Source organism: Solanum stenotomum, chromosome 3 (genome assembly GCF_019186545.1).
Source record: "Solanum stenotomum isolate F172 chromosome 3, ASM1918654v1, whole genome shotgun sequence".
NCBI lineage: Eukaryota > Viridiplantae > Streptophyta > Magnoliopsida > Solanales > Solanaceae > Solanum > Solanum stenotomum.
The window spans coordinates 15,354,690-15,381,660 of NC_064284.1; the positions used below are offsets into that span (position 1 = coordinate 15,354,690).

The window sequence follows — 26,971 nt, forward strand, 5'->3', positions numbered from 1 at the left end:
ATATTCTCTCAATCTGCCACATGACATAGTAAGTAATCGACTCTTTCAAACTCTTATAGGAGCATAAGTCTCTTAATAAAAAATTGAAATAATTGTTGAAAACATTTTTAAACTTAGCGAGAATTTAGGGGTATATTTCACTTATAAGATCGAGGGTGTATTTAATTTCAGTTAGTCAAGTAAGACTGTCAATAGTTCAGGGATGAAACTAATAATTCACGCCGAGCTTATGTGTGTTTTCAATACTTAGCTCATACTTAATTCTTAAAATTAAATTTAGTATAATATTATTTTTTAAAGTGGAATAATTAATTTAATTCGCGTATGAAACTTTTCTTTGTGGAGGATAATAATTTTAAAATATTTTATAAAATTATTTATTAAAGATTAGTATTATTTAGTTCCTAAATTATTTTATTCAAATATTTTAATATAAATAATTTCATAAAATATTTCGACTGCATTATCTATCCATCTCCCCTTGCTACTTTTTTTCTGTCACCAACCATTGTTGCTTTTCAAACCTCAAAAGTATGTGAAAAGATAGTGAGCTTATCAAATTGGACAACTCAATATATTCCTTCTTTGCCTTTTTTCTTTACTTTTATTTATTTATTTTACTCCTGTCACTTTAAATTTTGCTTCCATAGTATCTGAATTTGTGAGAGAATACACACTTATTAAGAAAAATATTTAAGGATATAATTTAAATCATATTTTTCACTACTGTCATTTGTAAAATCATAAAGGTAACTATATAAGTAATGCAATTTGTCTACTACAAAATATCAAACTTCATTAAAAGAAAAGACAAATATGAAAAAAAAATTCAAACGTTCATATGGAACTTTGAACAATTCAATTATTTGAACAACGAAAAAAATTTCAAAAATTTAATTAATATGAAACCGAGGGAGTAATCAATATGAATATTTTAGTATAAATAACTAACACTAAAACTAAATTAGGAAAAAAGTTTATTTTTAAAATATATTAAGAAGTGATAAATAAATAAAAGTGAGCGGAAGGAGTAGCTTTCTAAATTAAGCAAAACAGTTGCACTAAAGATTGGTGTCTCATATTGATACTTGTACCAATATTTACGTTTTAGATTAAAAAATAATAATATATTTTCCTCTTTTTTAAACTATGTATTTAAAACTATATATTCAGTTAAATAGGAGCACATGAAAAGATATGAAGCGGGTCCTATTTAAATATTAATAATATAAAAGATTAAATCGTACAAGTAGATTTTGGAGATCCCCTTACTACTACAATCTATAAAGATAATTGATACGCTAAGGGGTCGTTTGGTTTGAATTCAAGTTATGATGAGATTAATTATGATGAAATTAGTTATGATGGAATTATTTTTTATTGAGTGTTTGATTTGTTGTATTCAAAACAATAAATTTTAAGAACAATTTATTTGTTTACAAAAATGTCCTCCATGAATGTAAAAAGTGATGTAACAAAAAGGTTGAAAGAGATATTTTTGTCATTTACTTATTTTATCCCGGAATTACTATACCACCTAAGGGGAGGGATAACTTATCCCGATATTAATTATTAATCCCGGGACAAGTTATCCCAAACTTGCCAACCAAACAACAAATTAAGTGGTACTATAATTTAATCCCAGGACTATTTGGTACTATCCTTCACACCAAACAACCCCTAAAGCTTTAATAGAAAGTATGAGATTATATCTCCAAAGGTCACTCAATTTTGAGAATTTTTCTAGCAAAGTTATTAAACTTTGTTTGAGAAAATGGCCAAAAGTCCCCCTAATCTATATCCGAATTTCCAACTATACACTTTAACTTTGCGGGAGTCCTATCACTCACTTGACTGTTTAAAATTGAAATAATTACACCCTTAAAAGCCACAACCACATCTATGTTTGAACTGTAAACTTCACGTGTTTGACATGTGGAAATTAAATTAATTTATTATTTTTTCAATTTTTTTTTATAATTCCTTTCCACTTTCTCCTATACTTTTTCAAAGATATTTATCTCTATGATGCCGACCAGTCAAGAAATACTAAAATAAGAACACATAAGTGACTTAAAACGACCATAAATTAATTCAAAACCATTGATACTCAACAATCATTCGTAGCTACAACCCCAGAATAAGGGCGTTTAGCCACTCATAATATTCTAAAACTCAAAATAGTATTGTTCATGTGATTCGCAATTAAAGAGAGTTAGAGAATTGAAACCTAATACAATGAGTTAATCCTTGCTCTTGCACACCAAAAAGAAGTCGAACTCCCAAAAAATAACCCTAGGGTCCTTATTTATAGAGTTTAGGAAAATAATTTTCAATTCTAGCCCAAGGAGGAATCCTAATTAAATTAAATTTCGCCCAGCACGTTGGTCAGGGGCTGACACTTTGCGCCAAGCTTTTTCTGGGCATCGCTTTGTCATCCTTGCTTCCTTTGCTCTCCTTACTCAATCACTTCTTTTAGGAACCCTGCAAAATAGTTAATCATGTACATTAGTTTGCAATCATCGCAATCCTAAGTTAAAACATGTCAATTAGACTAGTGAATGTTCTTAAACTCACGTTAAAGATGGGTAATTCACAATAATTGGGCATATAAATATGCCCAAGATTAGTATTCTCACAAATAATTATGTAACACTGCACAAGCTATGACAATTTTCACTTGTGTGTTAATATCATAATGGTTCATGCCTTGTTTCACTTGTGTGCAATTACACATTTTTAGTGCATTGATTTTATGCTAAATTCTAACATATTGGAAGTAGTGATTATCAAACATACATCACCTATTTTTTTCTTTTTTCATATTAAATTATTTTAAACATTTTTATATATATGTAGTAGAAACAAAAGTTTTTTATTTATTATGAAAACCCATCCCTCCGTTCTTATTTATATTCACCAAATCAATTCCTACTTTATCATTTATATTTACTAAATTTAAAGTAATAATAAATTTTATGTTGGTGAGAATAATAAATTTTAAAAAGTAATGATGTGGTTAGAAATTTTATTTACATATGAAATAAATGGTTAGTAGATATAAATGTGGGATTGTTTTAACAAAATATAAACTTGTGGGTCATTTTTGTATTTAAAAAATCTCACATCATGATTCTTTTAAGAAAATATGGGATTTCATTTCATGATATGAAATCATGAGATGGAATAAGCATGAAACCACATGTCCAAATGTTGATTCCATCTCACAATTTCATATCGTAATATTGTATAGCCAAACACTTACTTACACAAAGAATGGTGTCCCATTTCGTTAGGAACAAAAATATATATTTTTATAAATAAATGGATATTTTTAATATGTAAATTTAAAATATTATTTTAAAAATATTTATATATAACTTAATTAAATATTGTTAGAGTTAGGAATAAGAGATAGGGGTGTGGCCATCTAGGGTGGTGAGAATGGGAGTTAAGGGGGTAGGGGTAAAATTACCTAAAATATTTTAAGGGAAAAAGGACAAATATACCCCCAAACTATCGTAAATGGTATACATATACCCTCTATCATACTTTTGGGACATTGGTGCTCCCGCAGTCCAAAAAACTAGAGCACATATACCCTTTATACTAACGGATATATATGTGTCATAATCTTATCCACTGACCCGACATTTATTAAATTTCGGATCGAATGATAAGATTGTGTCACGTATTCCTATTTAGTCTTCTGTTAGAGTGAATGGCATATATGCTCTAGTTTTTGGACGGCAGGGGCACCAATGTCCCAAAAATATGACGAAGGGTATCTGCATACCATTTACAATAGTTCGAAGGTATATTTGTCCCTTTTTCCAAATTTTAAATATGTGCGTCGAAATTTTTTTGCTAAAAATAATAATTTTATTTTTTTGAATTTCAAATCCATTATAAATAAGTTCAAATTAAAATATAAGTTTCATGTATTATAAATAACAACATTCAAATAAATTTAATAGATTCATTTAACACTCATATATGTCTACGCTTAATCATACATGATTGAAACACTTGTTAAAAATGAGCAAAATTTCAATCCTATATAGCTAACTATGAAGAAGAAAAAGAATTTTGTTAAAATTATTTAATCTTGAATATTCATTAAAAAAACAATTTTTATTTAAATGAAGCAACCAAAATGAGATTTTTACATAACAAAAAGTAGAAGCCCCATATAGTTACGTCAAGAAGCCCAACTTGCCATGACAACTTGTTGAAGTAGCAATCACACACATCAGCTTCAAGGCACCGTTTGATTAAGACAAGAAGCGAAACATGATAACTAATTTAAGATACAGAGTAATTATTTTATCACAATTTATAGTAATATTTTTTTCTAATTTGTAAAAATATAATTTATTTTTATATTTAAAAATAATTTAATTTAATTTTTAAATTTTATTATTAATGAGATGATTTATATTTGTACTAATATTTATGTTTTAGATCAAAATTTTCAAAAGTATTTCTCATTTTTAAAATCGTTTATTCAGTCAAACACCCCATACATGATGGGCTCGTTTGGTTTGAGAACAAGTTATTTCATGATTGTTATTCCGTAATTTATTCCAAACAAATATAGAATAAACTATCCCAAAATTAATTTTGAATTAATATCCCTCATCCGTCCTACCAAACGAACGATATAAACTCATGTTCATTTCTTGGTTAATAGATTTACCATGCACTTGTGCTTGTTGTAATAGATAGTTCCATTGAATTAAGCAAAATGGATGTAAAATGATCCAAATACTAAGAATAGTTTGGTTCACTAAAGCTCCGGCTATGCACAAAATCCGAGGAACGACTAAATCACACTACTGCAATCTGGAAAGGGGGAAAATATACAGTTATTTGGGGCATTGGACAAGATTTGCCTCATTTCTTCTACACTTGCATTATACAGATTCTTTCACTAGGCAATGCATATCACATAATTAAATTCAAGAGGCTGGACTACAACAAAGATTTTCGCGTTTTCGCTCCTTTTCTTCCAAAAAAGGATGGTAGAATACATAGAGCAACACATGCTAACAAGCAGGTGTTTTATTTGTAGCTCGAAAACAACATTGGGTGTGCCTGCATTGCAGTTCAAAGCAATATAAAAGAACACAAATTCCTTTTGATGCCTATATATACCTGCCTCGATAACAAGATTATCTTTATAAACGGATAATAGTCAGCAAACACGACTTCTTTCACTCGATGTCATCAATCCAGTCACCATATATCTTACTAATCTTTTCTGGCCCTTTCCATTTCTGAATGACTCTTTTGCCAGTCCTCTGGACAATGCCAGAGGGCCTTTGCACTTGAACGCCCGGCCCCAAATGGTAAACATCTGTATGAGGTGCTGAAATGGTCGAGGGTACCATACTTTCTGCTGTTTTAAAAGGACCCCCTCCCTGCTTTAAGTCTGGAGGAGTCGATAGAGAATCTGTGCCTTCCATATCTACAAGTCCTCCCCCATATTTGTGCAATTCTGCCAGATAAATAGCTGATATTAGCACCAGATCAAATATACAAATAGAATTAGGGAAAAACAAATCGATAGGGTGAGTGGAATATCGAGGACATCTTTAGAAATGAATATGAAGTTGAAAATCCAAATAATTTTGAGAAACAATATCTCAAAATTGGCAAAGCATCAAGTCATATACAAGTATTATGCTCTGGTGATGTAAGGTTATATTGATGCAGAATTTCCGACTATAAACAATTAGTTTATACAGGTCTCCCTACACTAAAATCAAAGACAGTTCCAAGTATACAAAGTCAAGTCAACATTCGATTGCCTCCCCGTGCTTCATAACTCATATGATTCCTTCAGCACTGCTAGTCCAATGACAGATTATTTTATAATGACATGCACTCCCTGTTACACAAAACACAACTATACTATCTTCAGTATGAAAACTTTGACACCATATATATACATCTGATTGCAGTACCTCTTTTGTTTAAATTGGAATCTAATTTAGTAAATGCAAAGCTACATTCTCTCTAGTTTAGTTCTGCAATCCAAAATACCTTCCAAGACTTAAACTGTGAGTTGGAGTAACAACATTGATAACCAAGCTAATTCCAGCAAAGACACTGCTAGTAAATTTTTCACAACCGTTAAGACAATAAATTAAATGAGCAAGTTTAGTTATAAACTGAAGTAATCAAGAATAAGCAAAGCTATAGCCAGTTGATATGGCAACAGGAGCTTGAAAGATGACTGAGAGCAAAATAACTAAATCATAATAGCTACTTATCGCAAATAACAAAATGGCAACAGTGATGTACACAAAAAAGATTGCTCAGGCGGCATGCTATGTATCCACATCAAGTATGAGTCAGTTTTTCTGTGTGCCGTTCATATCTCCTTTCAGCCCCCCTGCCCTTCTTTGCTCTCTCCATAGGACCATAACAGAACATTCATATTTCCCATTTAGTTAATATCACATAGTTGGAGGTGGATCTTTCCCCAGGTTGCAGAGGGATTTTTAAGACAAATTAAGAATTATCTAAAACTGAAGATTCTCTAATCTCACATTTGTTTGCTAGACTGACATATGAATTCTCGAAACAAACCAAATAAATTTTCTCAGCAAAAGCTGAACCTAATGTAAATATACCAGCATGACTTAAAGTGTTAATCCATAATTTCAAATAGATGGTATCGCCTGCCAGGATATTTCATATATCACTTCTGGTGTGCTAATTGCTATGTCCTTCATTAAATCAGAATGGAAACAATTTACGAAGTACTGTAGGTTTCTTTAGACAACTTCTCTCCATGCGAGTATAGATCTTTGTCCACCTTTTGTTTATGAGTAAAGATAGACCTTTATCCTCTTTTAACACTTACAATCATCATAGTGTAATGTTACACCTGATCAATGCAATTGGAGGTCTACGTAGAACATGACTCAACCATGCCAATGATTCTCTCATATTTTTATATTTCAATAAATCAAGAACAGTCATCCCTCGATTTATAATTTATATGTACTACATGTACCTTTTGTCAGATGTGATTATTTCTGATCTTGTACAAAGCAGGTCCATCTTAACAACATTTGTATGCTTATGACACTCAAATAGTGTGATGCGCATTTTTACCCAAACCAAAATTTAACCAAGTATATATATGCAGAGAAAAATAGATATAAAATGCACTAACTAGCAACACTCACTATAAACAGTAAAATCACATCTCCTATACCAAAAACAATAAGCAAAAACCACATTCATACCTGCCGCTCCATGTGCAAAATGACACTTGCTGCCGAAAGGGCAATAACCAGTGGTTTCCCACTTATTACAAATTCTTGTTTTCCAGTTTGAAGGCTTCAGGTTTGCTCCAGCAGCATTATTACCGAATCCACCAATAGTGGGAGTCACACTTATTGCAACACTCTCTCTAGCTCGATATTGTTCATCGTGAAGGAAAGTGCAAGTATCTCCATAAGGACATCCTTCTTCAGTATAAAACTTCTTGCAATGCCTCCCTTTATAGGACCTTTGGGACTCCGCACACAGCTCAGGAGAACTAGCAGTTGGTATCTGATGTTCTTCTCTCGGTTCCAGCATCACTCCTCCACCACACTCACTCTCATGTGCAGCCACTATATCTTGCCAATTAGGAGGCGGCTTGCGCAGCTCCTCTATTCCATGAGCAAAGTTACAATTAGTAATATAAGGGCAAACCCCAGCGCGGAACTTGCAACACAATTTAGTTTTGAAGAACATCTTTCCAATTGCTTTAGCGCGATTATTAACTGAATCTACCCCCTGCAAGTTCCGCAATTTCTTGTGTGGAGGCTCACTCTCGGATCGGTTTAGGGAATGTCTACCATCCTGATTCGAATTCGAAGGGGTCTCGGAGGAGAACCCAGCATTCCAGGCTCTATAATCATCCTCAGTAGCCCAAACTTCCTGATCAGGAAAACCAGAACCCCAATTGTCAAAGCCACTGACATCACTCCCTCCAGCAAAACTGACTTCTCCCATGAAATCCATGAAGAACCAAAGCTCCCAGACAAATATTCTCAAAACCACCAAAACAAATATACTATATAGTGATTCAACATACAAAAACAAGCAACCCCAGATCAGGAACAAGAAGATTAAACTCTTCCAACTACAACTCTCCCAATAAATTACCCCAAAACAAGAATAAACACTTAAAGCTAGGAACTTTTTTGCTTGAAAACAAGGTAGGATAACATTAAAAATTCAATCTTTAAACTTAAACTCTAAACCAATGTTCAAATGAAAGAACATCTTCAGTAGAATTCCACTTTTCAACCTAATTCCAATTACTCAAAAGGAAAAAGGGTAAAATCCAAAAATCAAACAACAGAAAATCAAGAAAGCAAAGACTAGTAAGATCCAAAAAAATACCCGTTAAGGGAAAGAAATAGTTGAAGCAACTTCAGATCAGGAAAAATCTCAAACTAAATAGAGATCGAACTCGTCAGATAATTGGAAAATCCTTAATCTCCTCGAAGAGCAATGTTATTATTATCACTCTGAAAATATAGTTTTCTCCACCGTTTCACTTCAGCTGTTGTGTTTTCCGGTCCGAATAAGAATTTTTGAACAATTATTAATTAGTGCAAAAGCTCTTTGTCATATTTATTTTTCTTATTTACGTAAGTCTCCCCTATGGTTGAAAGAATTACAATGTTCTCCCTCACTTTTAAAAAAAAATAAAATTGGTACGTAATATCCATTTTGAAACTCGACTAATTTAAATTCGCTTCAAAATGACTCTATTTCCAAAACTCGAATTCAAAATTTCTAATTATTGTCTAGTGATAGTTAGTGATCACTCTTTTTTCTATTTCTTTATTTATGCACAATCATTTTGAAACTCAACTAATCCAAATTTGCGTCCGAAGTCTCACTTAAAAGTTAAAATACTACCTATAAGAGACCACCCCATTTTCAAAACTTGAATTCGAAATTTCTGATTAATGATGAAAGTATCATTACACCTAGTGATCACTCTTTTTTTCTATTTCTTTATTTATGCACATTAATTTTGAAACTCAACTAATCCAAACTCGCATAAAAAATCTCACTTATAAGTAAAAACACCACATATAAGAGACAACTCCATTGTCCAAAACTCGAATTCAAAATTCCCGGTTAACGATAGAAGTATCATTACACGATCACTTTTTTTCTATTTATTTGTGCACATTGATTAATTGTCAAAAAAAGAAAACATTTTGTGTTTTTTTCTAGTTTTATATAAAAATCCTATCTTATGCTTGAGAATGAATAACTTATATGATCACCAAATTATAGAAAATAATCCACTAAAATAGGATCTAAATCGAGATTTCGAGCTTTCCTCAATATACATCAAAACCTTTTGAAATCTATGTAAAAAGAAGCAAATTCAATGTCCTTAAATCTTTTGCTGAATCCATTACGTGAATAATTACAATGAATGTCAATGTACACAACTCAACATCTATGAATGTGAAAAAGGAACTAATGCTATAATCACTAAACTGATGTGCAGGCCAGCTTGTGTGCACCTCGACTAATTCCACGGGGCATCTACTACTTCCCGCCAGCACATGTACCGGGTAACTTAGAACACCAAGACTTTGCTAACCTTCTGAGTATTACAAGCTGGAGATCTGATCGGAACCTATGTCTGACCAAAAAGTTGAGTTCCTGCAGTGGACTGAAAATGACTCTGCCAACCCAATAGCGTCTTGTACCCTAAGCCTAGTACCTTGTTGTCCTACAACTACGGATGCAACTTTGGACGCTATGGAACCCATGTTTTTCAAATCGGACACACCCCTCAATATTCCATACAAAATACCTGATGCGTAAGCATCCCCTGCGCCACAGGTATCCACGGGCGTGCATGGTGACGGAGGAATATAGATAGCTTCCCCTTTCACACCAATGTAAGAACCTTTTGGCCCATCTGTGACGGAAACTAAAGGGACGAAATGGCTCAGGTACCTTGTAGCAGAAAGGGGACTTTCATTTGATGAAAAATGACAGAAAGCTTTTGCTTCTTCGCTGTTCGCAAATACTATATCTGCATAATTTGCCATGATTTCCCTGGACGAAAAATGTGGAAAATAGCAGGGATAAATAATGCTGTAATAGTAAAAGAAACAAATTCATGTTCACTCTGTACATGTCTAAGCAACAAAATTTGGTTTTCTGACTCAAACGTTTATGACAATTTCAATGTACAGCTAGGCACTAGTAGACTTTAGCTTGACCAAAACAGTTCTGTTCAATACGAGGATCCAAACACCAAAGACCAAGTTAAACTAGTCAATTAAACTTTTCTCTTTCTTTTTACTTTTGCTTTATTAGAGTTGGTTTTTTCCCCTTTTGTTAGAGGAGGTGAGGGGGCATTTTCAGCTTTATTATGCAGAAGCAAGATGGAAAATAAGGTTTTACCAGTAATCATCATAATGTCTCTCAATGCAGGACACATCTGATGCTGTGATGGCAACTAATGCTCCATTCTTGTGGGCTTCCTCGCAGACTTTCGAAATTGTTCGGACTGTATCAGGAAGTTCAAACAAGTATCCTTCCACAACTAATATATTTGTTTTAGTAATTGCCTCCGCCAAGCATGGGTCATAGTTTATCCTTGATGACGTACCCTGATGTCACAACAGGAGCAGAGAAAAACAGTTAAAATGACATGCTGCAGAAGGGACACCCAAGGTTTTTTGTCCTTGTGGAAAGCAGTAGGTTGCATTTCTTACTGTTACAATAAATTTCTCAGGTATGATTAAAAAGAGATGTTCTATACTATGTTGCTCAGACTCTCCAAAATTGTTGCCACGCCCGAGTCAGATTCCAAAATGCACTACTTCTGGAGTATACAACACGCACTCGTCAACATTTTTAAAGAGTTCGAGATAAGGCCTATGAACTCTATCTTGTTCATATTAGGCTCATAACACCGTATCATGGCAAAAGAAAAGGCAGCTAAAACAGACGGTCTACGCTGAGACGGTCTATGCTGACTTGCAGTAAGAGAACAATGCATATTGCATACAAGTCTTTGCTGAGCCACAATAACCCACTATTTATCCCACCAAGGAGAAGACCACAAGAAGAGGGAATTTTCTATTCAGTTTATCTTTTCTTCTCCATTAGAAGAGAATATCACACCTTTTTCTGGCTCCTCTAGTTTGCTTCTTTTCATAAAATGTGTACACTAGATCAGAGCCAGGCAAAAGACTTGTTAAACCATTGCTTAAAGTGGTCTACTTACATAACATAGTATCAGCCAAAGAAGTAATGTTTAAGGTTCTTCTGAGGTAAAGACATTACAGGTCCAAAAAAAAAAAGGTTCAATGGGTGAATTGATCAAGAACTATTTCCCTTAAAACATGGATCATCATCTCAAGGAACCAATTGAGCATACTGCAAGTAGCTATCCATAGATGGTGATAGGGTGACAGGTTTGGAACTCTGGCTCGTATGCTATAAGGTCTACAATTATGTCTGGGATAGGGTTACTCTAACCACTCACACTCAGCACCAAGCTAGCTATCATTTCCATCCATAAAAGAATAAGCGCGAGTTACTACAGAACATTTACTGACCTGGTATGCTAGCATTGTTCGTTGAGCATCCGAAGTTGTGAGGACTATCACAGTTCCTGTCGTCCCATCCTTCACTGGTGCTGATAAAAAATTCACATTTGCTCGTCGAAGTTTGGATCTACATACAAAGTGATGCAGCTCCTGTCAGTAGTCAGTCTAATTGACGCACTAGGATTAAAACCAATCATTGGACAGTATACAACAAACTCTCTCAAGCTCCCCATTTATTTGTTGGAAGGTTTTAATATTTTTCATATATAAATCATGAGAGTGGACATTCATTCAAAAATCTAGGATGCATAATACCAAAAGACCGTTCTCCCGTCAGCTGGTGAAATCTCAGAGAGCCATGTACAACTTATAGTGAGAGTTTTTGCAGTGATCCTACCCCCCACCCGAAGACTGCAGCACCTTCACAATGACACATGGAAAAAAAGAGTGGGAGTGGGGAGGTATTTGACTAGTGGGAATCAGCCTAGTGGCAAGGGTCCTCTGCTTCCAATCATACAATTGAGTGTTCCATACACCAATGGAGTAGAAGTAGTAAAAGTTCGAAGGGAAGACTTCACAATATCAATCCCCCCCACCCACCCCCAAAAAACAAAGAATGGGATAAGACTAAAAGAGTTGAACTTAACCTGTAAAATCCACCCAACGGATCACTTCCAATACTACCAGCCAAAGCTACATTCAGAGCAGGACCAGCTATTGACTGACCACCAAGCCTGGCCAAGGCAACCAGACTATTAGAAAGTGATCCACCCGCAGCGGCCTTGTAACTGCATCCGTCCATTGCACTCAGAACTTTACCCCTTTCCTCATGATTGACGACCTTTCTGGTACCCTTCTCTAATCCAAGCCTTTCCAGAAACTCATTGTCAACCATTCCAGAAAAATCAACCTGCATAATCGCCAAAGAACATCACCACATGAAAGAAGCTAGTACTATAACAAAGAAATATCTGACTATTGTCTAAACAATGTGAAACTTCGGTAAGAACGATGACAAACCAAATAAAGCAAAACAGGAAAGTTAATGCCAGATAGGACAGTGTGATGCATCCTTCCATAATGTAATTCATGAAAGAGAAGATTTGGAAAAACATAAGATAGGAAGACAAAAGGATTATACATAAATTTCACTTATTCTGTATTAGAAATACATCTAAATATAGCTTTAAGGTATTTCAACAACTAAGTGAAAGCAAAACATTATCTATAAGGGAGTAAAAAGCACAGCAATCCTTCAACGTCCTAAAAAGACCCATAGGAACTTATATACAAACTTGTTTTTCGGATTCTCCCGTACAATGTAAGAACACCTTAATATGGGATTAATCAATCCCCCCATCATTCACTGTTTGTCATAAAGGGATTACAGAACTGCTCCATTTCATGTATAAGTATAAAACAACACATTCCCTCCGTTATTCGTCTTACTTTGCTTTTCAGTCCATTTAAAAAAGAATGGTTCTTTACTCTCTTTTTTTGGCAATTCTGGTACATTCCACAAGATGTGCTAACTCAAAACTAGACAATCAAATTAAATACGGAGGGAGTACATTCTAACAGTTGAGCATCCTCTAAAACATTCCTACTAACAGTAAGTACAAAATGAAAAGGGGGTGCAAGGGAATTTACCATAGCTTGGCCAAGACCCAAAACATCCCATCTTTGAGGAAGATCAGAATTCGAATAACCCACATCTTCCTCATCAACAATCAACACTTGGTCTTCATCGTCAGTCTCAGCCCCTTGTTCATCATTTTCACCTGACCCAACCTCCGAGCTTTCCCCATCAGAATTTCTACCAGAAGCGGAAAATTCAAATTCAGAGGAAGACGAAAAAGCCCTCGGAACCACATAATCGGCAGCCGACATAGAACAACCCGAAGAAACGAAAGAACACGAACTGGAACCGAAATTTCTATAGATTGACGCAACATGACTAAAATTAGACTGATTCCTCAAAAGGGTTAATAGAGAAGACGGCGGAGATGAAGTTTCGGAAGAGAAAAAGGAAGGAAAAGTTCTGGAAACTATAGAAGATGAAGAAGAAGATAAGGAGATAAGAGAAAAAGACATGTTTTTTTTGGTTCAAGAAGGAGTAGTATTTAGGGATGAAATCAATAATAGAAAAAACGGTATTTATGGGTTTTTAATGTGCTGATTACAATGAAAAACGAAGCTCCGTTCGAATCTGGTGTCTCCCGTCTTCTTCGCAGGGAGCAGAGAGCTTACTTTGCCTGAGTGCTGAGGGCCTCAGGCTCCGGTCACCGTGAACGTGGGACGAAGTGTATCGCTACTTTATCATCAACTACCTAGACGATGATATTATATTAGTATTTGTTTTGGATAAAGTTTTTATTACTATTTACTATTATTATAGCCTACGTTATTTCTTTCCTTTCACCTTTTTTCTTCTATTTTTTAAATTCTTCTCCAATTTTATTATATCAAGAATATAAGAAAAAATGAGGAAGAAAACCGCACAAAATCAATAAATAAAACACTACTTTTAAAAAAAATTACACAATCATGCATTATTTCTTGATTTTCTTAGCAGATTGCATAATCCTTTTTCATTTTCATTCTCACTCTCACTCTTTCATCTCTCTCAAATTTCCCTTTTTCTTGGTCGCCTGTTGCCTCTCTTTTTACATCTTCTTGTCCTTCTTCAATGATAGTTACGCTGATCGATTAAGATTGATCGTATTACCAATCAATTGCAAGTCAAAATTCGAAGGATAAAGTTGAAAATTAAATTCAAATACTTGATGTTGTAAGTCAAAAAGGATGATATTGTTATTTCATTTTATGTAACGAATGTAATCGATATTGTTGTAGTGAATCTTAGTGGTTTCTAGTATATCTTCTTCTTCTTTAAAATATATATTTACATACAAATACACTTGATATATTAGTGTACATTTGATGAACGTATCCGTGCATCTTTGATATCATATGCATGATTTATGCATTTGGTTCATCAAATCGATATTAGATACACTAAATGAAATAAACATTGGTTACAAATACGTTGGTAATTGTGAGACTGATATTGGATGCACAGTTACATTCGTAGAAATTGATACAAGCTTATGCATATATGTCAAAGACATATTTTCAAAATTGATATTGGATAGATATGCACACTTGTAGAAATTGATACAAATTACCTCGAACTATCGTAAATGGTATGCAAATATCCTCCATCATATTTTTGGGACATTGGTGCCCTTGCCATCCAAAAACTAGAGCATATATGCCCTTCACTCTAATGGAAGACTAAATAGGGACACGTGACGCAATCTTATCCGCCGATAAATGTCGGATCGGTGGATAAGATTATAACACGTGTATGTCCATTAGTATAAAGGGTATATATGCTCTAGTTTTTGGACGGCAAGGACACCAATGTCCCAAAAGTATGAAGGAGGGTATTTGCATACCATTTACGATAGTTCGGGGGTATATTTGTCCTTTTTTCCTATAGCCAAATATATGCTTTAACATTCTTTTGAATACACTTGTATAAATTGATATTGGATACACAAATACATGATATTGTATAACACAAATACTTTAAAATAAAATACATCGAAGGAGGGGAACAAGAGAGAGGGGCAAGCAAGACATGCAAATGCATCCCTGGTGCATGTGAATCACGCTTCAGTTATAATGTATACAAATCGAAACTCAAATAAAATATGTAGTTTTTGAAATTATCGTTTCGTTGATTAATTAACATATATACTAGAGTATTTTATAAAAGGAAAAATAATGTGAAATGACAAACATCTAGAGTATATTATGTAATATAACTATAGTTTCGATTATCTTTAATCCATGGCTATAGTTTTGCGAAATTTTGCTATTCGGTTTTTTAATTGTATAAATCCAGAATTTGTATAATTTGATTCCTGATTGTATAAATCTTGAATTTGTATATGTTAACCCTAGGTATTTGTATACAATTTATGAAAAATTCATAATAAATTACCTTGTTTGTATATTGGCAAGCGAAATATACAACGGTGTTCTAAAAAACTCCTAAATGTATAAATACATAATTTATATATGCTTACCCTATTTATATATGGAAAAATTACTTAAATACACAACACTTCTTTACCTATTCTCAATATTTCCCTACTCTTTTACTAAAATACAAAAATCCCTTATTTTCCCCCAATTCAACTTAACCGGATACTTTATTAGTTTAAGTATCCGCTCGTCATTAATTAAAGTATCCGCGCTGCTATATTATGCATCCGCCCGTTAATTAAGTATCCGTGCTGCTAACAACTTAATAATTTAAGTATCTACCCGTTATTAATTAAAGTATCCGCGCTGCTATATTATGCATCTGCCCGTTAATTAAGTATTTGTGCTGCTAACAACTTAATAATTTAAGTATCCGCCCGTTATTAATTAAAGTATCCGCGTTGCTATATTAAGTATCCACACTGCTATATTATGTATCCGAAAAACACTAAAAAAAGGGATTTTTGGTAATTAATGAAAGAGTAGGGAAAGGAAGTAATTTCTTTCTTATACTATGTCATTTGCCTAATTTTTACTTTATATATTCACAAGCAAAATATACAAACGGACAAGCAGAATATAAAAATTGTAGCCTCCATTTGTATATACTTACCCTGCTTGTATATTTGCAAACGAAATTTACAAACGGTCAAGAGAAAATATACAAACCGCAGCTTCCATAGCAAATAAAACTATAACTATGGAACATAATTATTAAATCTATAGCTATAAATCCTTATTATATTTGTTATCTTTGTTATTTCTGATTTTTTTTTGTTTATAAAATTTGTTCAAATACAATTGGATAGATCCTCTAGCAGGCCCATAGAAATCCATGTCTATTTTGATTTCTAAACTTTGTTTTGCTTGAACTACAACACAAATGTTTTTAAACGTTTTTATATTTAATTAAATATTTTTTTTTTATAATTAACAACTTAATATTTAATCAAATAAAGAGTCCAAATTAGAGTTGCGTATCGGTCGGTTCGATTCGGTTTTGAAGTATATCGGTTTGACTTATTGGTTATCGGTTTCTAGAGATGCAAAATCGTTCTAGAAAACATTAAGATGTTGACTTATCGGGTAGTGGTTTATCGGTTATTGATAATTATCGATTCAGTTATTGATTTAACCGTTAAGATTTGATACAAAAATAAATTTAAAAAAACCACTTAGAAACAAGTGACAAATTGAATGAATCATGTATATGAGTTCACAAATTGCATCTTGCTCAAACACAAACACTTTTACATTGTAGAATAACCAAGATTATGACATAGCCAAAAATAAAAGTAGGAAACTAAACTTTAAGTTAAGGACTTTTATATACAAAATGGTATAAATATAATTATTTAATTTACTAATCGGATAACCCATTAAGAAAAAACCTTAAACCATTAAGAATCGATAGCTCGATAACAAAAAAAATCAAAACCGTTATCTGAACCGCTAAATCAATAACCCATTATTGATAGTTCAATAACTTTTTTTGGTTCGAATTATGGATTTCCATAAATTGGGTTAGATCAGAATTGTGCGCGATAAATGGTGAAGTTGGGACATGGCGGAAAAAGCAGGAAAGACAGCGGGAGTGGAAGCAGAAGGGAATCGGAGCAGAGAGAAAGTATGCAAGAGATGCAAACAGATATATGATTCAGCTTCTAACAACTCTAATTCATGTCGATTTCATCCTTCTTTCTTTGTGTGTCGCCGTCACGACGATCAGAAAAGGTATCACTTGTCTGTTTAGCTCTCTATTTTTTGTTTTTCTGCCTAATCGTTTCTTTCACGGATCAAAATCTTATCAGTTTCATATATTAGTTGAGTTGTTTATTAGGACAGTCGGCAGATATATCAAATTGATTAATTTAGTTGGGGTCTGGTGAATTGTTTTGATATATTCAGATCCATTTCGTTCAAATGAGGAATAATTGGTCTTCTTAACGAAAATTAGGGGTGTCAACGGGCTATTACTGCAACTGCTTGTGTGCTTTGTGATTTCACAATTGTATCACAAAGGCATGGGGTTATTTATGAGGGTGAAGTGCTAATTGGACATGCCTTTAGTTGGACTATGCCAGTAATTTTTGTTTGTATTATTTTTAAGAATATTATCAATTAGGGATATGCTTAGCTTGTTTAAATTGTTTTAGATATGATAGGTGTAATTTATGCTTGTTTTTTTAGCTCTGTTGCTTGGATTCTTCAAAAGTAGTGCATTTTGGAGAATCAGACACGGCCGCAGCAACAATTTTGGAGAGTCCGAGCAACATGGGTATTAGAGATCCAGAGAGAACTCTAGCATTGTCCAGCTACTCTTTGATAGGAACACAAAAATAATGCAGTCTCTAGTGCACCCAACAGAAAGAAAAACATGTTTTTCCCCATTTTCATTGACCCCCGTCTTGAAAAGATATTACTGTCGTAGGTTCGTTTGTAGTGCCCCTTTATTATGTGGTGAGATACTAGAGTAGAGATTTTGTATGAGCTAACTTTTGTGCCAAATAACATGAGCCAGGTAAATTTACCTCCTTAGTTAGGTTGCTCTAGGATTTATTACCAAAGACATTGAATCTTGATGCTGCCAATACGTAGCCATGGAACGTTTTAAATTTTAATAGAAGAAGTGAAGATCTCTTACGGGGTGTGGAAAAATAGTACTTATTGATTATAGATAATTAGGTTTTTTCATATACTTTGTGTTTTGCAATGTCAAATGAATTAAGAGTCGACATCAAGTGATGCACGGATGTAGTTTGTGTAAATCTGATTGTGATACATACCAAACATCTGCTATCCAATGACCTTACCTTTAATATTTCTTAGACTTCACCGTGTCATATAAAGATCAACAACAACGACATACCCAGTGTAATCATATAAAGATCATTGCACTAATATACTTGAATTCAATTGATGCCCCTCCCAATATTGGGGGAGTCCTGCCGGAAAATCTTTGTTAGAACTTAAGAGACATGATCAATACCAATCTTTACGTACTTAAGTTTTATCTACCTGCTCACAATGAATAGGAATGAATTTCACTCAGAACTTCCCAAGAGAATACTTTAAGTTACATCAAGTACAACTATTCCTTTTAACTGGAAGTTCATGTTGCCTGCCACCTGGAACCACTATCGGCCATCTAGATCAAGAAGTTCTTTTTTCCCTCTTCTGGAAGGAGTCAGAACATCTACTTAGCTAATCTCATTTATGATAATCATGGTATATATATCTATCATGTGACAACCATTACTTTTTCTGCACATCGTACATAGTATACAGAAACAAGCTTTTCAATTATATTGAGTGAAAGAACGAAGGAGAACTGATGTGAAATAGTTAGTGCAATGAGATTCAGTGAGTTTTTTCGTTAAGAGTCTGCTACTTAAGTGGAGAAGGATAGAGGGCGCCAGGCAGTCCCATTTTCCACTGAGTTCCTAACCATGCATCCTCAAGGATTTCTCGGTACAAAAGAAGTTCCATTATGAAACAGTAATCTTGTGGCCAAAGAGTAATGATATCTTCTGGATGAAGAGGCCCGACATTACCAATCAACTCATCCTAATTCCTAGGTGCCCCGTTTGAATCTTCTTAGTGGCTTCTATCCCCCCTGTTTTATCTTCTTAGTGGTTGCTAACCCCTACCAATCAACTCATGTTAAATCAATCTCTTCATCTCATTAAGTATTGACTACGGCAAATTTCCCTGCAAACACTCATACATTGCTAGGGAAGGACTCATCTGGACACTATAGGATGGCAGTTTCATACTAGTTTACTGCTTCTCATATATCTGCTGGTTTATATGTTTGCAGTTTACAAAGTTTTGAACAAGAGTGCACGTTTTAAAATTAACCTGGGAAGGTTATTGCAACATAGATTTCAAGATGATCACGTTTATAGAGCCGAGGAAGTAGGGACGACTCTAATAACCTAAATATCTGATTTGTGTGCTCAGTTTTTAAATGAAATTGTATACAGTTTATTTCCAAAATATACTGGGTTATTAGTTCCCCGTTGATGTGCATAAGACTTGCAACTATTGTCAGCAAGTTGGGTTGAGCACAATAGTTTACTTATGAATGCTTCAATGAAGGTACTACAGATTTTCCTTTTATGTTCAGGGAGTAAGATCCTTTTATTTGTTTTATAAACTTGAGCACCCATGATATCACTTGTAGAGTTGGGAACTGCTGAAGTCCATAGACACGACTCTTGTGACATGAGTTTCCGTGCTAACTACGTGACGCTGCATCCCGCTAGGTACAAGAAGAACAAGCCACACAGCAACTTATCTTAAGCCCACATATCCACTCTGTATCATAATTAGTCTGGGTGTTACATCAGTGAATAACAAAGACAAGAAAAATGCTAGTCTGATATTTTTGAATTAAGTCCTTTTCACATCCTTGTTTGTTAATCTTTTGGCACTTTGCACCTTCTTACTCCCTTTTGAGAAATTCCACCCGACTGACAAGAAAAAATAAATGTGCATACATGAATTTGTGTGTGAAAAGGTGCGTTGCTTCTAGAGGTGCAGCTCTAAGTTGTTGTTCTCTTTCAGCAGAGAACTTAGACCAGTTTGAGTGAGACTGAGAGAGCCTACTGGTATTTTCTTCTTCTAAGAAATGAGAACATCTGTAAACCTTTGGATTTACTGGATTGATGCACCGCTATATAACTTGACAGAGGTTTATAGGCTCGCCATTACTCTTACAGTGTCAACATTACTCATATGAATTTGTGTAGCCCGTCCAACCCTCCAAACTTGGGCAGATGGAGTTAGAAATATTTTGGGCCAATTTAGAGGCAACTCAAATTAACTCATTTAAAAGTTTGGTAGTTCCAAATGACCCTCCGGAGACTTCGTCAAACAATAGAAAAAGGTTTCTCCAATCTCATCCACTTTTTCTCTCTATATAATTAACAAAAAAGTTGTTTTAATTTGTGGTAATTAAACTATTTATTATAAACCAAAGCAGAGGTCAAACAAATGACAATGGTTTAAGTTGGGTGTAATGGTTATGAGTTATGACCCATTATTTAGCCCAAAATTGACCCGAATCGTCTTCACCCAAACAACCTAATTTAACTGGTTTGTCATTACCATTCATTGATTTTATCCATTTTAACCCTTCCAAAATTTGACTCGACCAGTCCATATGCACTCCTAACTCCTATTAAAAGAAAGAAGGTTTTACTTGATAAGGTGGGATTCCTTTGTCTAGGGAGGCTCAAAAGGAAACTTGGCTGGGTCTGGCTTAAAACAGCAAGGGAATCGAGCAAATCCTAGACCCCTTTTAAGTTGTTCAAAGCAAGGTCCACCATCCAGATCAATCAATCAACTACACTTCAATCCCAAACTAGTTCGGCATAGCTTCAAATGTTCAAATCTCATTAAAATTTTAAAATGGAAAAGAAGATAGGAAATGGGAAAAGGAAAAAAAACTGGTGCAGGAACGTATGCAGAATTGCAGTTGGATTACTTGTTCTGTCTACTCTAGTGAGATTGATAATCTACCCCTGGGCTGTAGTATACTCTAGTAACAGTTTTACTTGGTTGTATTGATTGCAAAAATGACAAGAATCTCATAGTTTTGAGGAAAACGAGAATATGAGGATGGCATTACTTTCATGCTAGAAAGATAACATTAGCTATTAACCTGTAAATTCTACCACTTCACTTTCTTGTATTAGTATATCCATGGCTGGTTTTCCTCCATATCTATTCACTATGTGGGAGTGGTATTTCTATATTTATATCATGCAAGATAGTTTCTGAAGGATGGTTGGCTAGTTGATAGTCTCTGCCTTCTTTTCTCTTTGTAGGTATTACGAACTAGGACCAGACGATCCTCCTTATGCTGCCAAGTTTTATGATTGCTGCGGAGCAGAAGATCCTCAAGCAAGTGGCTGTACCACCAATTTCCATGTTTCATATGATGATGAGTAGGCTGATTCTCATGGTTTGTTATGTAACCTTTCTGTAAATTAGAAACTGTCTGTACCTGAAAGAATTTTGCCCTCTGATCTGAAATAGACGGTCTCCACATGGTTTACGTAATTATATACAGAAATATAATGTTCGACGTTTCTGGGGAATAAGTAATGCTCAGCCTTACTGATAATTGGAACGATATAGTAATAGTTCTAACTTTAACCTTTAAATTACATATTGTTATCTTCTTGGCTTAACAAAGATGTCAAATGAAATCACCACTTGTGTGAGTTGTGATATGATAAAGTTGGTTTAAGACAAAAGAAATGTAATATACTTGTAATGAGATAAAATGCAACCAGAATACGTTGTTGACAACTATAATGAAGAAACATAAACTTGATAGATCTAGTTTTTGAACTTCTTATATTGTTAATTAACTGAATCTGATTTGAAAGCAGGTGCATAAGCCAGCTCATTTAGAGATTCTACTGAACAAAATAGTTATAGTAATAGCAACTACTACTTTATATTGTCCCAACTTGCTTAGCTGGATAAGCAAGAAACAACTAGTATCACACCACATTCGGTGTCTGATACTTGTATTAGAGTTCGATTAATTTGGATTCGTGTTGGGTAGGGCTGATTTTTCCATACTCAGGGCTTGAATCCGAAATTTCTGATTAAGGGAGAAAGATTCATCCACTACACCACTTTCTTTGGTGGTAACATTCTTTTAGCTTTACTAGACAAATCATGAATTTTGCTTTAAACTTTTAAAGTTAAAAAAGGACATTCATATCTACTTATCATCTTCTTTCATTAAAAATTGAAGTTGACAATTCACTTGTAGCAACAAAAATAAAAATTGATCAAAATATTTATTTATAAAATAAAAGATTTTTAATGTTGACAGCAGAGATAACATGCATCCCACCAATTGAGAGAGAGAGAGAGAGAGAGTGAAAGGCTATTTGTGGCGTGGTACACCTTGTCTTTGTTTGTCCCCACGTTTTAGCTTTACTACTTTTTCTTCTATAGTTTTGTAATTTTATGGTCACTATACTCATTGTTGACTCTCTAATCTCTTTTTAAGATTTTTATATTTGACTATGGTATTGTTAAGATTAGCTCAACCACACTTTAACTATTTCTTTATGTATTATTGATATAGATATCATGTAATTGTGTCCGTCAAATATAGGAGAATTAAGTTTTTGTAGAAAGATTTACTGTCGAAGATAAGGATTGATGGTTAGGTAATCTGACATTATTTGTTGTCTTTTCGGTATTGTTATTATTATCTTCTCAATATCTTATTTTTTTATTTTAGTGTTATATGTTGTTTCCTTTGTTTCAATTATCGTATTATTTGTTGTTGCTATTGTTCTCTTCTTCATTATTTTCAACATGATTTCTTCACTACTATATTTGTCTTACATACTTATTTTTTAAAATATATCTTACTTGAGCCAATGGTTTATCGAAGAAAGTCTCTACCTTCCAAGGTAGGAATGAGATTGTGTGTGCACCTACATTACAAGACCTATATGGTGGTTGTTGTTGTTGTTGGGATTTCAAAAGCTCATTGAGTTCTAAATAGATTTTATATATATATATTAAGTAAATTTTAAAATACAAATACCAGATACTAGGTTCGACGAACCCATATACATAATAAAAACATATTACATAAATTGGAGTAGAAGATTAGTAAATCGATCCAAAGGTATTCCACAACCAACCTCCTTGTAGGTTATTTTAATTTCGCGTAACTTATAATTTTTAGACAAGAAAAAAATAATGAAAAATGTATGAACTTTTGTTTGATGGAGTTTTTATATTCATGCATGGAGGAGGAAGTCAAGATGCAGAAATTACAGACCTTTTAACACTTAAAAAGTGTGAATTGACTCTTCACTCTTGAAATGATTATCTAAAATATGAAAAAGTAAAATTAAAATATGAGAGCATGTTAGTATAATAGTGGATATATAATAATGTACCTATTCTTTGTTTGCCCAAAATCTTAAAAGTCGAAAGAAATTATCATATGTAGGACTAGGAGTGCATGCTACATGTGGGCATTCAATAATTGTCACATAAAATTCAATAATCTTAATTCAAACTTTATATTTATAAATAAAAATTTCACTTAGCATATGGGAGTATAACTTATCTATTTCAAATTCGGGTTAGTTTTAGTTATAGTTTAAAATTTCATCTTATAAACTTAGAATTTTGAATACATCTCTAGTAACAGAATATCTCAACATAACAAAAACAATAACAATAATAAATTTAGTGTAATTCCAACAATGAGATATAAAAAGGGTGTGACGTATTTAAACCTTATCTCTCTCTATCTTTGTAAAATAAAAAATTATTTTTGATAAATCTTCAACCATACAACATAGTAATGTAAAATTATTAGTATTTCATTTGCACTTCAAAGGAGGGAGTTTACATGCTATATTCTATTTTTTTTTAGGGAAAAGGGTTTGAAAAATACTCTAACTTTGGCCAAAATTGTTGTTACGATATCAAATTTTATGGAGGACCTTTTACCCCCTGAACTATTTAATAGTGTATTTTAAAGGTATATATGTGCCCACGTGGACAAATTACTATTTATAATTATGCATTATTTTTTATGTCCACAAGGGAACATATATATACCTTTAAAATACACTATTAAATAGTGCAAGGGTAAAAAGTTCTTTCCAAAATTTGGTATCGTAACAATAATTTCGATCAAAGTTCAAATATATTTCAGATCCTTTTCTTTCGTCTTTTTATAAAAGGAATATTTTTATTTATTGGGTTACACATCAATAAGGCTGGAAACCAAAATAATGCGTCTCTCGTTTTAAAAGTTTAGCATATTTCTCGTACACACCATGTGTTTGGGAATATTAAAAAAGTTTTTTTTAATTTTTTATTTTATTTTATTTTTTTAAGTAGGCTATTAAGCATCTGCATTTAAAAACAATATTATTAGTATTATTATTATTAAATAGATTATCATTCTTAAGCATAAAATGATTAAAAAAAAAAACATCTCTTGAGAACATTAAAAGTTATTTTTTTAAAATTTTGTAGGTATTAATTAACTCCTTCATTTTATTGACTGTTTTTTCTTTTCTTTTTATATAGGTAAATAGAGATATGATTGTTTTTTTTTTTAAAGAAAAAATACTCCTTCAAAAACAAGAAAACATATATATATATATATATATATATATATATATATAGTGAATTGTTATAGTTACACGTATATTTTTTTAAAAATGTAAGACAACTTTTGGTTTTATTGGGACAACAAATTACTCAAACCATTGTTATTTGACTAAGAATCTTTTCTTCTTTTTTTTTTTATATAAAAAGTTGTTCATTTATCACACCATATTATAATTTAGGGAAAAGGGTCAAAAATGCCCTTAAACTATGTGAAAGGAATAAAAATGCCCTCCGTTTATAGTTTGGCTCAAAAATGCCCTTAGCGTTAATACTTTGGTTCAAAAATGCCCTTAAACTATGTGAAAGGAACAAAAATGCCATCCCTTTATAGTTTGGCTCAAAAATGCCCTTACCGTCAATACTTTGGTCCAGAAATGCCCCTATAGTTACAAAATGGGTCAAAAATGCCCTTTTCCGAATAAATATATATTTTTTCTTTTTAAACACATCTTCGTCCTAATTAAAATATTATTGAAGAACACTATTCTTGTTTTCTTTCTTCTAAAATCACTTTAACAAATAAAAAGGTAGGAAATATTTTTTTTCTTCTTAATCTCATTTTATCAATTAAAATAGAATAACGTCATGTACCCTTTGGACATATAATATATGTCATATATAAGATTATAGTATATCCATCATTAATTTATATTTATATAACGATAAAAAATAAGAAATATTTTCATTTTTTATTTTTTTCTAAATTGAAGTAGGATAAACATTTGCTAATTTAAAAAAAAAAACATTATTAGAAAAGAATGTGTTAAAAAAATATTTATTTGAAAAATGAGCATTTTTTATCCATTAAATAACAATAAGGGCAATTTTGGACCAAAATATTAACGGTAAGGGCATTTTTGGACCAAACTACAAACGGATGGCATTTTTGTTCCTTTCATATAGTTTAAGGGCATTTTTGAACCAAAGTATTAACGCTAAGGGCATTTTTGAGCCAAACTATAAACGGAGGGCATTTTTGTTCCTTTCACATAGTTTAAGGGCATATTTGACCCTTTTCCCTATAATTTACAATAATAATGTATAATTCTATATATGGAGTCTAGAGATGTGACCTGTCTACATCTTACTCCTATTTTAAAAATAAAAAAATTATTTTCAATAGACTCTAATCAAGAAAAAAATATTTCAAAGCAGTTAAAAAAAATGAGGGAGTGAAAAGCCACGATTCTGATAAGATAATTTTCATAAATTGGACAAACATACCATGGAGAAACAGTATTACATAATTATTCACAAAATGGAAAAAAAATCATTTGTATAATTGCATCAGTAGATGAAGAGGCAAAGGTATATTAGTGTGATATATAAAAGGCTCAGATATATCCTTCGTTAATTTAAAGTATGGATAATTTTGAATCAAAATATTAATAATATGAATATTTTTAGATCAAATTATTAATGATAGATATATATCATCAGTCATACAGTTTCTTTATACATTTTGGAATTTGTGTGGGTTAGTGGAAATAACATTATTAAATTCCATAACATGAAAATCAACTTTATACTTGCATAGGCAACAAAATTCCACCTTCTATAATTTCTTTGCAATTGAAAATTGGGATGAATTTTTTTTTTTTGAATTATGGCGAAATTATTATTATATATTTAAATTATGCAAGGGCTATATATTATTTTCTGAATTTAATTTTATTGTATTATTTACACTCTAAATTATGTGAGAGTCGTATCTTTTTTCTGGACCTAATTTATCTATATTATTTAAATCCCTACAATATTTTGATCCAAATTTCATTGTTGTCTAAATGCAATTATTGATCCAATTTTTACTGTTGTAGCAATGCAATTTTTGATGGCGGTTTTTTTTTATTTAGTTTTGAAAGTTATATTGGTAAGTTTTTTCTCAATTGTGATCCAAATCATCCAATGACATGAAGAAAAATAACTTATAAGTGTAAGATTAAATACTTTCAGGATCTTGAACATGATAATCTTACATAGAGAATGTTAGGGAACATACCTGATGAGGAAGACATCATCACAGAGAGAAGCGGAAGCGTTAGTCGTAAATTGGTTTCTACCTCCTTGCCCTAACTTTTTGTTACCACAACCGTCAGCGATGAAATTAATGTAGAGAATAT

General features: G+C 32.8%; 3 protein-coding genes across 3 annotated transcripts; 1 reads left to right on the plus strand and 2 right to left on the minus strand.

The window, feature by feature from the left end:
• Positions 1 to 4,844: 4,844 nt before the first annotated feature.
• Positions 4,845 to 8,602, minus strand: LOC125859746 (zinc finger CCCH domain-containing protein 56-like). Its single transcript, XM_049539560.1, has 2 exons — positions 7,263 to 8,602; positions 4,845 to 5,500 (listed from the first exon to the last, which is right to left on the minus strand). Exons 1-2 carry the CDS (start codon positions 8,026 to 8,028, stop codon positions 5,217 to 5,219), a joined length of 1,050 nt encoding a protein of 349 aa, XP_049395517.1. The 5' UTR covers positions 8,029 to 8,602; the 3' UTR covers positions 4,845 to 5,216.
• Positions 8,603 to 9,403: 801 nt separating this feature from the next.
• On the minus strand, positions 9,404 to 13,938 carry LOC125859744 (uncharacterized). The gene is made up of 5 exons (XM_049539558.1): positions 13,260 to 13,938; positions 12,257 to 12,519; positions 11,619 to 11,736; positions 10,456 to 10,664; positions 9,404 to 10,104 (listed from the first exon to the last, which is right to left on the minus strand). Exons 1-5 carry the CDS (start codon positions 13,701 to 13,703, stop codon positions 9,651 to 9,653), a joined length of 1,488 nt encoding a protein of 495 aa, XP_049395515.1. The 5' UTR covers positions 13,704 to 13,938; the 3' UTR covers positions 9,404 to 9,650.
• A 3,240-nt stretch (positions 13,939 to 17,178) lies between these two features.
• LOC125859753 (uncharacterized) lies at positions 17,179 to 21,944 on the plus strand. Its single transcript, XM_049539566.1, has 2 exons — positions 17,179 to 17,399; positions 21,500 to 21,944. The coding sequence occupies exons 1-2, from the start codon at positions 17,230 to 17,232 to the stop codon at positions 21,621 to 21,623; spliced, it is 294 nt and encodes a 97-aa protein (XP_049395523.1). The 5' UTR covers positions 17,179 to 17,229; the 3' UTR covers positions 21,624 to 21,944.
• The last annotated feature ends 5,027 nt before the right edge of the window (positions 21,945 to 26,971 follow it).